The 14,896-nt window shown below is 42.5% G+C and overlaps 1 protein-coding gene across 2 annotated transcripts in view; it reads left to right on the top strand.

Annotated features, from left to right (window-relative positions):
- The window catches only part of LOC125160794 (STARD3 N-terminal-like protein), a 50,491-nt gene that overhangs the window by 22,731 nt on the left and 12,864 nt on the right, over positions 1-14,896 (top strand). For both annotated transcript variants that reach the window (XM_047850147.1, XM_047850148.1), the window contains 3 exons: positions 4,270-4,537; positions 11,351-11,428; positions 13,689-13,766. In XM_047850147.1, the coding sequence (XP_047706103.1) occupies positions 4,313-4,537; positions 11,351-11,428; positions 13,689-13,766 (381 nt within the window). In that variant the 5' untranslated portion in view covers positions 4,270-4,312. The remainder of the gene's footprint in view (positions 1-4,269; positions 4,538-11,350; positions 11,429-13,688; positions 13,767-14,896) is intronic.

Genomic DNA, 14,896 nt, shown 5'->3' with positions numbered 1-14,896 from the left:
AACCCCTGGTTTAGAGCACTGATAGCTGTGCCAGGCTGGAATATTAACCAGCAAATGTTCACTTGCCTTCTCCTCTCTGAGCAGAGTGTACATCCCAGCTCTACTGCCTTTGGGCATGGCCTTGAGAGAAGATTTTGGCCAATAGAATATGAGCAGACGTGATATATACAGAGATTTTAAATGTATTTACATGGTCTCACTTGTCTCGTGTGCTGTTGCCACTTGCCGTGAAAAGCACATGACCCAGATAAGTCCTGGCCTGAGGAGGAAGACAGACAGAGAGCCGACCTGCATCCAACACGATTTGAAGCCAAGTTGTGCTGCCCCTAGAAGCAGAGTTGCCCAGCTGAGCCCCCACGAGATCAGCTGAACTTCAGGCAACCTGTAGACCTGTGAGCCTGAGAATAAATGTAGATCGTGTTATGCCTCTGAACTTTGGAGCACCTTGTTAATGTAGCATAATGTAGAAATGGCTGGCTAATATTACAGTACAGAGGAGGACAGCAATTCAAAAACTGAAAGAACAAAAAGATTCTCATCTCCTCATGCAAATGCCAGAAAAAGATAAGGGGATGTTTTTCTTTTCTTTTCTTTGTAGTTCTCCACCCTCATCCCCCATATGTTCCCCATGGTTGGAATAAATCTTGCATTGCAGATTTAGGTTCCTGTGTATACAGCTCTTCGGTACTTACCCCCCTCCTTAGAGAGGCTTAGCTTTCCTTAAACCAACCCCAGAGAGGCTCTCAGTACCAAGAACTGAATATTTAGTGCTTCCAAAATTATACCTGGGAGAATATCCAAGCTCTTCCTTGGAAAAAACAGTTGTGGCCTCTCCGGTGCAGAGAATGTGAAAGCCGGCTCTGCGCGTCTCTGTGTGAGGTGGTAGAATTTACTTAGTCGACATTTGTTTTGTTCTTGCCATGTCCCGTGTACTGGGGTAGTCCTTGGGGCCCAGGGATGTGCAAATCAAATTCAAGGCCTTCACGGAACACACTGACTAGCAGGAGAGACAGGCGAGTGGATAATTAAGGCACATTGTGGTAAGCAGTTCCAGAAGTGACATAATATCCACGGCCCTAGGGGGACTTGGAGGAGATGTACTTGACCTGCCTGGGGATTAGAATATGGAGAGCATTTCAGTGACGTCTACTGTAAGGTTTCATACTTGAACCTTTTGGAAGGACAGGGTTAGGATGAAGTCCTGTCATTGTAGAGTAGAAAGGGGCTTTGTGTGGTGTTCTCTTTTACACCTTATAAGGAAGCTCTCTCTCTCTCTTTCTGCTCACAACAATCTGTGCTTTGGGTAACTATTGCTAAAGGTGTGCAAGTATCTGTAGATTCTAGCTACTTAGCAGTTCTGTGTATGCATCTGAAAGATAACAGAATGATCCTCATTTCTCAGGGAAGGTGTATGCCATTGAATGATGTCAGATTTTAGTTTGAAATAGTCTCAGATTTCTAGGAGTGATGTTTTGCTTTGGGATCCCTTTGTATTCATGAGGAGTGGGCTCAGGGAAGGAGGAATGCATGAGACTGAGAAAAGCGATTTTCTTCCTAAAAACAGCCCTGAGTTTGAATTGTGAATTTGTTGAATCGTCCATACGGTTTAGTAGATTTAAGAGTTTAAATTAATTTTTAGGGGTGCCTGGGTGGCTCAGTCAGTTGAACATCTGACTCTTGATTTTGACTCAGGTCATGATCCCAAGGTCATGGGATCAAGCCCCACGTGGGGCTCTATACAGAGTGTGGAGCCTGCTTAAGATTCTCTCTCTCTCTCTCTCTCTCTCCCTCCCTCTCTCTCTCTCTCTCTCCCTCTCTCCCTCTCTCCCCCTCTCCCCCTCTCCCCCTCTCCCTCTCCCCTTTCCCTGTGACCCTCTCCTGTGCACCCATGCTCTCGCTCTCTCTCAAAAAAAAATCATAAAAATTTTAAAAAATGTTTAAATTAATTTTTAAATATACTTGCTAATAGAATAATATTAGATCAGTTTAAAAACTACTTGGGTTCCTTTTTCTTACTGTAGAATGTGTTGCCACAGAAATATGTCTCCATCCAGGTTCAGATTTAGAGAGCATCTCTGGTATCTTTTTGAATTTTGTGTGTGTTTTATCACAGAAAACATAGTTACATTCCTTCTTACTTACTGTTCCAGAATTAACTGTTAGAAGTCTGGCAGAATAAAGTTAGTGTTTTGCAAGCTTTATTTTAAAAACAACTGGACAGGGGAATATGCCATTGGAATCCCTTCCCTTAGGATTGAGAAATAAATTGTGTAGAATACTTTGAACTTTTGGAATTTTGTATTTTATTTTACAAAGCACTGAAGTGGATTCCTACTGAGCTTTTCAGAATGCTTGATAGGCTGTTGTCTCCTGTCACCCAGATGTGTGAAAGAGAGGGAAGAGCCCCATAAAGTCCTGGGATTTCTGTCTAGGACTCTACCACAATGATGTTTTAATTTAGTCCCTGTGTTGTAGACACAATATGTGCAAAATAGGAAATACAAAAACATGGAAAAGGTAAAAGGGGGAAAATATATCACCAGGCAGAGATAATCAGTATTAGCATTTGATATGTTTCATAGGTACATTCTTTTAAAAATTTGGTTTTATTTTACAAAGTTGTGAAAATGCTGTCTGTGCCTATGTTCCATTTGATGTTGATATTTTAGTCTAGTTACTATTATAACGTAATCATTTTTCTAAGTTTTGAGTACCTTATTTAATGACTATACTGTGGTTATACTATGAGTTATCTCATTATTCCCTTTTTGTTAGATTTTTAGATTGTTTTCTCATTGGGACTATTATACATATATAATGATAAAGTCTACCTAACAGACACACACCATTCATATATGTGTATGTGTACGTAAGCATATAGCATTTTGAATATTTGCAAGTCAGTGCCCCATTGAAACTACTACCCTACATCAGTAAATTATCACTAAGGGAGCACTGCCATGGTACCTCTACTCAGGCCAAGAAATGGAATTTGACCAAACTTGTGAGCTCTAGTCTCTGTTCCCTCTCTCTTGCTCACGGGTCATCACTAACATCGCTAACCCAACCTCTATTGACATAGATCAGTTTTTGTCTTGGCCTGGGGTTACCGGACCAGTAGGTATGAATATCTTAAAGCATCTTAGTTCGAATAACCAAACTGCTTTGGAAAATGTTATGTCGTTTTATCGTATGAAAATGTGGAAGGGACTTTTGTTCCTGGAATATGGGAAGGGAAAGAAATGAGGACCATGTGTAGCGACACTGTTCTGGACTGTGAGTAGGACCGAGCGGGACCATGATGTTTCTGGGAGATGTCAGCAGTCTGTTTTCACCTTCCGTTTTACCTGCCTTGAAAATGTGCTTCCTTATCTGGACATTGCCAGTCACTGTGGCAGAAGGAAAGGAGAACCAGTGCAGGGTTCTTACGTGTGGACAGAGCGGGTTAAATTGGCCCGGGGAAACGCACATGAGGTCAGTAGAGCCAGGGGTCTAGTGTCCCCCTACGGGGAGAGGTGCTGTAGAAGGAACACAGCAATACCGTCCACCATACTGTTTCATGTTTTTGCCTCCTTCTTGAGGAGGTCAGATCATTTAGGTTAGTAATCTTTCACTTTTAGCGTAGAAGCACATCCTAGCCTTGGGGAGAGGGGGTCTTGGATCTCTAGAGAGAGCTGTAACTTGGGTCATCAGCAGAGGTGTTTGCGTAACGCTGATGAACTTTGGGGGTGTGGGTACTTTTCCAAGAAGGGGCCTGACACATGCTTATTCATTAAGACGTAATGGGGGAAACGCTAAGATCAGTTTATTAGATACTTTTGGTGGAAAGCAGTTCCTCTTCAGGAGACAATGTTTTCTGTGTCTAGTTTTCACGTCCTAGTCACACGCTCTCTGGGGAGCTTTCGGGAAATGTTTTCCTGAGTAATGACACACACTTGGAGAGGTTTTCTCCCTGGAAACGCATGGGAACCGGCTTGCTCCAGGTTCTCAGTTACCCCTTCCTCGTGTGGTCAGCATCCTGTCTTCCCTCTTTAGTGTGGCACACTTGCATTCTTCTCTGCTGCCAGTCATGTCTGTACCAGCTCGTTTGTAATATTGAGAGCATCAAGAGGCACGTCTCATTTCCCTTTGGGTTTATGTCTTCATCAGGACACAGGTGTCTTCAGTGACGACACTGTTGCTCAGCTAGAGAAACAGTTGTGCGGAGGTGGGGGTGGCATGGTGGTTTCAGGTGAGCTCTGATTTCACACAAAGCTGTCTTCTCTCCAGGGATGGTGAAGTTGGAGAGAGGCTCCCTTAACCCGCCTCCAGGATGAACCCCCTGCAAGAAGACATGGAGAACGCCCTCACCGGGAGCCAGAGCTCTCACGCTTCCTTGCGCGACGTTCATTCCATCAACCCTGCACACCTCATGGCCAGGATTGAGTCTTATGAAGGAAGGGAGAAGAAAGGCATATCTGATGTCCGGAGGACTTTCTGTTTGTTTGTCACCTTTGACCTCTTATTTGTAACGTTACTGTGGATAATAGAGTTAAATGTAAGTGTTTTTCTTCCCCATGACTTTACATAAGAATTGTTTCCAGAGCCAAGAAACAATTTTCTTATTTTTCTCCTCATTTCTGTGTCATTTAGTGAATTCCATGTTTTTCCAAAGGGGGGGATAGTGCTCTTTTCCAGCTGATTTTGACCTCTCTTGTTCTGTGCTGTTATTTTTTAAAACAAAGGCTAGTTCATTTAAAACTCACTTTGAAATTTGAATTCATGGTGTTTTGTTCTCTGTCAGGAGTTAGCGAACCATAGCCTGGGGGCCAAATTCAGCTGGCCTGTTTTTATAAAGTTTTATTGGAACACAGCCCTGCCCATCTGTTTACCTTTTGCCTGTGGCTGGCTTTTGTGCTATAGTTGACTTGAGTAGTTGTGACAGAGTCCATCTGGCCCACAAAGGCAAAAGTATCTATTTCCTGGCCCTTCTCAGAAAAAGATTGCTGGTCCTTGCTTCAAAAATGTAGCATGCCTCTGGAATATGTTTTAGATGTTACATCTACTTTTCTAATCCCCATGTTTAAGAATTTTCTTGCATTTATTCTTTACTTTTTCACAAAGAGATTATTCATCTTTTATTGAAAAAAAATGTTCAGAACCATTTGGAGGTTTGTCTCGATCTTGTCAGGTCTATGCAGTTATATTGTCAAATAACTCTCTAGACTAGTACTATCCAATGGAAATATAATGCAAGCCTTGTAGACAATTAAGTTCTCTAGTTGCTACATTAATAAAGGTGAAAATAGACAGGTGAAATACATTTTAATAATATATTTTATTTAGCCCAATGTATCTGTTTTCTCCCAAAGCCTTGACTCTGTTTACAAATAGGTAATCTCTTCCAAATGCTTTCCTCACAGGCAAGAATTGTTTAAAACCACACAAGCCAGTGATATGATGCACTAATTTAGAGTCTCTCTTTTTATTATTTGTTCCACATGTATACATTAAAGAAAACATTTAAATTAACATATATTTCAAAGGAGTAATATGTTTTCAAAACTAGTACCTATCTATTAAGAAATAAAAAAGAAATACATCTTTTTAATTTATTTAAAAAAATTTTTAAAGTTTATTTATTTTTGAGAGAGAGAGAGAGAGCAGGGGAGGGGCAGAGAGAGAGGTAGAGAGAGAATCCCAAGAAGGTTCTGCACTGCCAGCGCAGAGCCCAACTCAGGGCTCGAACCCACGACACTGCGAGGTCATGGCCTGAGCCGAAACCAAGAGTCAGACACTTAACCGACTTAACCAGGCACCCCTTATTATTATTTTTTTTTATTTTACTGAGAGAGAGAGGGGTAGAGGAGGAGAGAGAAAGAATCCCAAGCAGGCTCCACGTTTAGTGCAGAGCCCAACGTGGGACTCTGTTCCACAACCCTGGGATCATGGCCTGAGCCAAAATCAAGAGTTGGATGCTAAACAGACTGAGCCACCCAGGCACCCCAGAAATACATCTTTCAACAGGAAAGCATAGCAGCAGTTTTAGGGAGCTCACATAAAAATGATTGTAATGACAGCACAAAATCAAAGCATTTATTGATTTACCACCAAGATCACTACCTACTTTTAAGTGAGGGAAGCCTGGGGGTAGAGCTGTGGTGAGGGGTTCGTAGGATCACACTCACCTCCCTCCTCCCTTCAACTGAGTGAAGTGGACTGAACTCTGTTTTGTTCCTCAGGAGGGATTGGTTGATGTCTGTGTGCGACAGGTTATAAATGAAAAAAATCACCAGGCCTAGCAATTAAGAGATGTATTTTTGTTTAATTTTTTTTTAATTGAAGGTAATTAACATATGCAGTGTTAACATTAGTTTCAGGCATAAAACATTTCAGTATTTCTGTACATGACTCGGCTCTCATGCAGTAAGTGGAGTCACCATCTGTCACCAGACAACACTATTGCAGTCTTACTGACTTTGTTGCCTGTGCTGTGCTTTTCATCTCCATGATTTATCTATTTTATAACTGGAAGGTTGTACCTCTTAATCTCCCTTTTCAATTTCTCCCAGCTCCTCCCTGCCAACTCCCCACTGACAGTTTGTTCTCCATATGTAAGAGTCTGGTTTTTGTTTATCTCTTTTTTTCTTTGTTTGTTTCGTTTTGTAAATTCCATGTGTGAGTGAAATCATACGGTATTTGTCTTTCTCTGACTTATTTCACTTAGCATTATACTCTCTACATCTAACCATGTTGTTGCAAATGGCAGGATCGCATTATTTTTTACAGCTGAGTACTATTCCATTGTGTGTGTGTATATAATGTATGTATTTATATTATATGTATAATATATATGTGTGAGTATATATATATTGTGTGTGTATATATCTATACATGTCTATAGATAAATAGATATGCACACCACATCTTCTTTATCCATCATCTGTGGATAGATACTGAGGCTGCTTCCATATCCCAGCTTTTATACAATGCTGCAGTAAACCTAGAGATGCATATTTCAAATTAAGAAATGTATTCTAAAACTTTTCCACTGACTGCCAGTTGCCCCAGTTATAAAATGAAAAGATCACACAAGACTATATGATCTTTAAGATAGCACATCTTGACTTTTTTGGCAAGGTTTGATATTTTGGGTGTTTTTTTACATTCAGTTTCTAGTTGTGTTTGATTTAGATTGTCAGTCCTGACCTGGGCTTTTCACCACACACTGTACCATATGCCTTTTCTTTTGTGGTCTGTTTCTGTAATCACTCTAAACACTGAAATCCATTGTTCTTTTCACCTGTCTACACATATACTGAGTGCCAGACATAGGCTTCAGATTTAGGTGTGGCAAGCTCCACAGAAACATTAGTAAGATTTGAAGTTTAGCGGAGCAGATACAGCACATATCTTACACTGCCCTATCGTGCTGGTCTTTGAAAGAGGAAAGAAATAGCGCCAGGGGTGCTTAGGCCTTCAAAAGAGTAATGGGACTATGCAATCATAACAGTAACCCAAGTACTTTGCCTTTATATATGACTTCCAATTTAGCCAATTTTTCTCCTTTCTCCAAGGAAGCAAGATGCTCAGGCCAAAAATGAAGACTCATCCTTAATTAATTTGATTGTTTTGTGTCTCTCACATTCCCTATCCAGTTGAAAAGTAAGCCCTATGGGATATGCCTGCAAAATAGATCCAAGTCATGGCGTCTTCTCCATTTCTACCGTGGCCACCCTCAAGCCAGCCAGCGTTATGACTCCCCCAGACTCTTGTACCAGGAGCCCAACTGATTAGCCAGCTTCCATTCTTGCCCTCCTAATATCCATTCTCCTCCTAGAAGCCAGAGAGATTTGGGGCGCCCTGGTGGTTTAGTCAGTTAAGCGTCTGACTTTGGCTCAGGTCACGATCTTGCAATTCGTGGGTTCGAGCCCCACGTTGGGCTCTGGGCTGACAGCTCGGAGCCTGGAGCCTGCTTTGGATTCTGTGTCTCCCTCTCTCTGCCTCTCCCCTACCCGTGCTCTGTCTCTTTCTTTATCTCAAAAATAATAAATAAACATTTAAAAAAAATTGTAAAAACAAGCCAGAGAGACTGAAAACAACAAATCAAACAATGTTACTTTCTATTTATAACCCTTCTGATGGACCAGAGCACTTTGGATAAAATCCAAGTGCCATAGCTTGGCCAGCATAGCCCCCAAGGAGCCTCTCCAGCCTTCCTTTCCCACTCTCTGTTCCTGGCCCTCCTGGATAAGCCCAGACTTGCCTCCTGGTCTCAGGACAGAACAAGCTCCCTTCTGTCTTGGACTTTTATACCAGTTCCTTCTAAATGAAAATGGTTCATTTCCTTTATCTTGATGCAGATGCTGACGTCTTATGCTGGTATCTGTCAGCTTAGATCTCACCACAGGGAAGGCTTCCACTTAGCGTCCAACCCAAAGAAGTCAACCATCACTCCTGTCGCACTGCCCTGCTTCTGTTCTCTGTACAGCATGTATTTTCTTGTTTGTCATCTCTCACTCCTTGCTAAAACATAAGTTCCATAGAGACAGGGATACTGTTTTGTTTACTGAAGTATTTAGAACCATATTCGACACTTAGCAAGTGTTCAGCAAATATTCGGTCAATGGATAAAGATCTCATGGCACTGGTTTGCCAGTAGGATTACATTAGGGACAGATTGGCTGCAAAGCTGTGAAAGGAATCCCATGCAAGGTGGTGAGAATCGGAAGGAAAAAGTTAATCTTAGAGGCATCCTAAAAAAATAAGTATGCTGGGGGCGCCTGGGTGGCTCAGTTGGTTAACAGTCCTACTCTTGATTGTGGCTTAGGTCAAGATCTCACGGTTTATGAGTTCAAGCCCCACAACAGGCTCTAGTGCAGAGCCTACTTGAGAGTCTCTCCTTGTCTGCCTCAGCCCTGCTCACTCTCTCTCTCAAAAAATAGATAAACTTAAAAAAAAATTAAAGAAATGTAAGTATGCTGATAGACTTATTGATAAGCTGAGTTTTTTTATCTCCAGTATTCAGGAAGGAGTCAAGATTTAAACAAAAATTTTTTTAATGTTTATTTATTTCTGAGACAGAGCATGAGTTGGGGAAGGGCGGAGAGAGAGGGAGAAACAGGATCCGAAGCAGGCTCCGGGCTCTGAGCTGTCTGCACAGAGCCCGATGTGGGGCTCAAACTCACAGACCGCAGACCGTGAGATCATACCTGAGCCAAAGTCGGACGCTCAACCAACTGAGCCACCCAGGCACCCCAGGACTCAAGATTTCTAATGATAGAACATAAAAAGAACAGGATCACCTGTGTCATAACTGTGGGAAGAGATTCCATGTGAAACTAAAGACAAGTCTATGGGGGACATCTTGAGGTAGAGCCAGAGGTTTTGAAATTAAGAATTTAGAGCACAAGTTGGAGCTATAGGTAATAGATTTTCGATTTCTCTGTTTAAAGGCCAGGCAAAATCAGGGTCTTTTAAAGTATGCAGATACCGTGGAAAACCTTTTTCTACTGACTGTTTACTGAAGAACTGTTATCAGCAGCTTGATTCCCGGGCTCTCAGCCAGGAGGGTGGTCTCTGCTTAGAATAATCATTCTTTTAGTATTTTAGAGCTTGGTAAGCTTCCTTAGTCTGGACAGACACAGTTGATAAGACTACATGGTTGGTTGCCTTTTAATAATTATTTCCTTTTGCTCCCAAGTTTTCTGTTCTGTTTGTTATTAGGGATCTGTAGTCAAGCACATCTATAGCCCATCTGCACAAACTACACAGAAATCTAAACCCCCTTAAGAGATTTTAAAGTACTGACTAGTGTTTATAGTAAACTTTCATTTGAATAACATACATATACTTGTAAAAGTATCTAAGCCAAGAGGAGCCTTCCCTTAGGGCAACTTTAATTCCAGTTAGGCCGATTAGCAAACCTCGCAGGGGTGTTCCTTATTAATTTTTTCCCCCTTTGCCCAGGTCTTTGGCTCATCTCCTTCACTTTGTCCTTTTTCAGATATCTACATCAGTTTACCAGGACAAACGATGTGTATACTCCAGATCGGAAATGGGAATTTACTGTTGCACGTCCTGTGCCCTAATCCACGGGCCCTAACAGTTGTGGTGTCTGCTTGGGTGCTGCCGCAGGTGCCAGACACACGTTCCATTACTTGATTTTTTAAAAAATTTTTCAGGGCGCCTGGGTGGCTCAGTCGGTTGAGCGTCCGACTTCGGCTCAGGTCATGATCTCGCGGTCCGTGAGTTTGAGCCCTGCGTCGGGCTCTGTGCTGACAGCTCAGAGCCTGGAGCCTGTTTCAGATTCTGTGTCTCCCTCTCGCTCTGCCCCTCCCCTGCTTGTGCTCTCTGTCTCTCAAAAAATGAATAAATGTTAAAATTTTTTTTTTAATTTTTTAATGTTTATTTGAGAGAAAGGGAGACAGAGACAGAACTGGAGTGGGGGGGGGGGGTGCGGTGCAGAGAGAGAGGGAGACACAGCATCAGAAGCAGGCTCCAGGATCTGAGCTGTCAGCACAGAGTCCGACCCGGGGCTCAAACTCACAAACCGCGAGATCGTGACCTGAGCCGAAATCAAACACTTAACTGACTGAGCCACCCAGGTGCCCCTACTTGATTTTTAAAACAATATTTTCTATAGTGTAATATGTAGAATCTGAACTTGATCGTTTAAAATTCATCTTGATAGAATCGAGAGAGGACAAAGTTTATCATCTCAGGGCTGATTTTCATCATTCACTGTAACTTCATCACATTTGATTGTAGGTCTGGTCTTCCCCTTATTTCATTATCTATCAAATGAAAAGTATATATGAAAATTGCTAAGAGGGCAGGATTTTCAAATGCCAGGAACAAATAAAAAAGAAAAACCAGAGAGAATATCTGAACCTCTATCTTGTGTCACTGTAACTGCCGTCATTGATCTTTGCTAAGATCAGGGGACCCGTTGGCCTTCCAAGACCTTAAACAGCAAAGACTGGTCAGAAAGTGAGGGCAGGCTTGGAGGAATGTGACTTGTCTTCTTTAAGATTACACATTGGTATGTTTGAAGATTTTGTCTTAGAAGAGAAAAAGAATCATTTTTGAACATTTTACTTTGCCAAAGTAGGAACTAGTTTTTTACAAGGCATTGTTTTTCATTATATGTTTATATTTGTCGAGTGAATGAATTCAGAATTGAAGTGGGAAATACTACTCAGCATTTTTCTATTAGAGTTGATGCGTGTTTCGTTCCTCCCGTTTTAACATTCCAGGGTTCTGAGATGGTAGGCAGAAAAGTGTGTACGAGAACAACCTTAGTTGTATATTTTCTTGTATTATTTTCACACGTAAATCTTTCAGCTTTACTTCTCACCATCCTTCCCAGGTGAATGGAGGCATTGAGAACACCTTAGAGAAGGAGGTAGTGCGCTATGACTACTACTCCTCTTACTTCGATATATTTGTAAGTATTTTCTGTTTTCCATTTTATTTCAGATATGATGAATCTGTAACCAAAAGGTAAATTTCCCCTGAATAGATCTCCTAGTCTGTGCCATTCTTTTGTCCTCTCCTGAACACTGTCTTTCCTTTCCCCTCAGTTACTGGCCAACTCAACGCTCTCTCTCTCGCTGTAAGGAATTGTTTGGTCATAGGGAGGAGAGAAAAGAGAGATAAGGGAGGGCAGCAGAAGGAGCCATTCTGTTTTCTTGGAGGAGAGCCTTTATTCTTTTCCTAGAAGCCGTGGATGTGTCCTAATCGCTAAAAGGAAAAGTGACCTATTTATATAATAACTTGATGAAAATGCCATTCCTTTTCTGCCTTGAGATAGATTTCTGAGTGTACTTTTAATAATACTGTTTCATTTTTCTAGAATAGTTTTTGAGGAAAGTTCCATATTGGTAATCCTGAGCAACATTAGTCAGTTACGGAATTACACAGGTGCAGTTCTCTGTGGATGAGGCCTTCATTTCATTCAAAGAAATGCTTGCATTCTTTCTAGGGCATTCTGTGACTTTCATTGGGCTTGGTATCTCTTCCTGGTATCTCTTTGTAGCAGATGGTGTAAGCAAGTCAGGTTCTAACGTTGTGTTGGATGCAGGATAGGCAATTAATGTTCGCGGTGAGTTCCTCCAAATTGATTTTAACCGCATTAATCACTATCTCTAGAAGCTTTATGCACACCGGTTAAGAGTAGGACCCTTCACGTCAGAAAAACCTGGGTTTGATTCACAACGCTATCACTATTTGTATCCATCTTTTAATATATTGGGTCTAAACTTCAGTTTTTCATATGTAAAATGAGATCAGCATAGTTGTAAAAAGTAAATGAAATACTATATGGAAAACATTTAGCCCGAGGATAGATACCTCCAAGAAACTCAGAGAACCACCTGCAGTCACTAATCAACATCATCATTATTTTTGGTCGAGAATTTTAATAATCGGCTGATTATATTTTCTAGTGGTTTTCAAATTATACTAGAAAGGCTTTTGTGTTGTGGTGGTTTTATTTCTGAAGGGGGCTGCAGAAGTGTGTGGGGAAGGAGGTAAAGCTCCCGGGAAGTAGAGGTTAGGGTTCCCTGTCATAGCCCCTTGCAACCTAGGTGGTTCCGTTTTTATCTGTACGGTACGTTTGAGTTCCAGTAGGATTGTGCTGAAAAAGTGTTTGGCTGCTACAGAACGTTTGGAAAACCACTGATACAGTTTAATCCCCTCGTTTGTCACATGAGGAAAGTGAGTTTCATGGTTTCAGCGTCTTTGCCTACCTGCGCCAGGTCATTGAAACAGGGGAAAGAGCATGTCACATCCCACATCTCTTGATATTTCTTTCTTCTAAAGCTATTGACATGTAATAGCAAGATTGATTTCTCTTCTCTTATTTCCCTTGCTGAATTTATCTTCACATAGCCTCAGCCAGGAAGCCAGGTTCATCTACCAGCTAGACCACCAAGGGTTGTCTGTCCTTTATGCATAGGGACTTAATGGTCCTGGACAGATAGGTGGAGCCCATTAGCTCAGACTGAAAGGACTGACATATCTGGCCTGGAAAGTGGACACAGCTTCCAGGAAACCTTGGCACCCGGGAGACTTTGAGATAGAGGGCTGAAGAAGACTCATACTTTTTTTAAAAATATTTTTTCTAATATTTATTTTTGAGAGAGAAAGAGACTGAGTGTGAGTGGGAGAGGGGCAGAGAGAGAGGGAGACAGAATCCGAAGCAGGCTCCAGGCTCCGAGCTGTCAGCACAGAGCCTGACACAGGGTTTGAACTCAGGAACTGTGAGAGCATGACCTGAGCCAAAGTCAGCCACTTAACTTACTGAGCCACCCAGGTACCCCAAGACTTATATTTTTTGCCAAATCCAGAACACAGGGATAGAGTTGGAATGAATAGAGAAGCTAAACTACGTTTGAGGATTGTTGGAAAACACACTTTTTTAAACTTTTCTTTTAAGCTTATTTATTTTGAGACAGAGAATGTGAGCAGGGGAGTGGCAGAGAGAGAGGGAGAGAGAGAATCCCTAGCAGGCTCCACGCCATCAGAGTAGAGCCTGACGTGGGGCTTGATCTCACAAGCCGGTCTTTGGACCGGTGGCGGTCTGTGGCAGCCTTCAGCTAAACAGAATGATGAAGACACTTTGGTGGGTTCTTCCTAAAACTCAGTGATCTTATATTTGCATCTATTTTTTTTTAACTTACCTTGTCATTTTTGTTTTAATCTAGCTCTTGGCAGTTTTTCGATTTAAAGTGTTAATCCTCGCGTATGCCGTATGCAGACTGCGCCATTGGTGGGCAATAGCGGTGAGTATGTCACCACAGTGAGCGGTCCGTCTCCTCCAGTGCTGCTGGCCCAGGCCGGCTCACAACAGGGCTGGGCTGGGCCCAAATGCACCTCTCATCTGGGATGAATTCTACCAGCTTTTCCCGAGGCCCCTTCCTCCACACTTCCGTGGGTTTAAAACCAGGGCTTTGTTCCAGTAGTAATGAGTTCCTACCTTTGTCTCTACGGATACTGCCCCAGTTGAGGAACGTAGGGACCCATCAGTGGTTCTTTGCCATGCACCAACTCGCCCTCTACTGCATTTTACAGATGAGTGATAAGATCAGTACCTCTGTCACAAAGATACTTGGAAAATTTCCCCTTTGCTCGTTGGTGATTTTTCGTGACTGACTTGCTGCTTATTTTGATCATTGCTTTTCTTGCTGTTTTATCCCCTCCCCTCCCTCCAGTCTTCTTTTAAAATTTTTTAATGTTTAGTTTTGAGAGAGACAGAGTGAGTGGGGGAGAGGCAGAGAGAGAGGGAGACACAGAATCCAAAGCAGGCTCCAGGCTCCGAGCTGTCAGCACAGAGCCTGACGTGGGGCTCGAACTCATGAACCGCGAGATCATGACCTGGGCCAAAGTCGGACATGGACGCCCAACCGACTGAGCCACCCGGCACCCCACCCTCCTTCCAGTCTTAAAGGGAAAAGTTCCCACGCTGCCTTTTACTGTTGCCTTCAGGCTTCTTGAAGGCAGTGGTGTTTTTTACTCATCCCTGTTTCTTTGCATCTAGCACAGAGCTTTGGCACATGCTGTTCACCCTCGGTAAATATTTATTGGTTGAAAGAAGAATTATAAGCCATTCTGCCTCAGTGATTTTTGCCATGTCCACAGATGCCCGAACACTCACCTTTTTGAGAGCTCTAAGAAGGGTATATGGGGGGAATGCTGAGCTCCCCAAGCTGGAGTGGCCTGCTCAGGAACAGCCTACAGTTTTGTTTCTGGAGTGAGGCCTCAGTCGGTGTGGGCCAGCGTGGCATGCCCAGCTGAGGATGGGGTTGTGCTTCTTTCCCGAGACACAGTCCACAGGAGCCACATCTCCCTGGGCCATCTCTTCCGAGCATCCGCAGAATCATAGGGCTGACATCAGGACCGTCAGTTGAGCCCC

The sequence above is a fragment of the Prionailurus viverrinus genome, chromosome A2 (genome assembly GCF_022837055.1).
Source record: "Prionailurus viverrinus isolate Anna chromosome A2, UM_Priviv_1.0, whole genome shotgun sequence".
NCBI classification, from domain to species: domain Eukaryota; kingdom Metazoa; phylum Chordata; class Mammalia; order Carnivora; family Felidae; genus Prionailurus; species Prionailurus viverrinus.
Note: the sequence above shows the minus strand (reverse complement) of the source record. Positions and strands in the feature narration are given on the sequence as shown.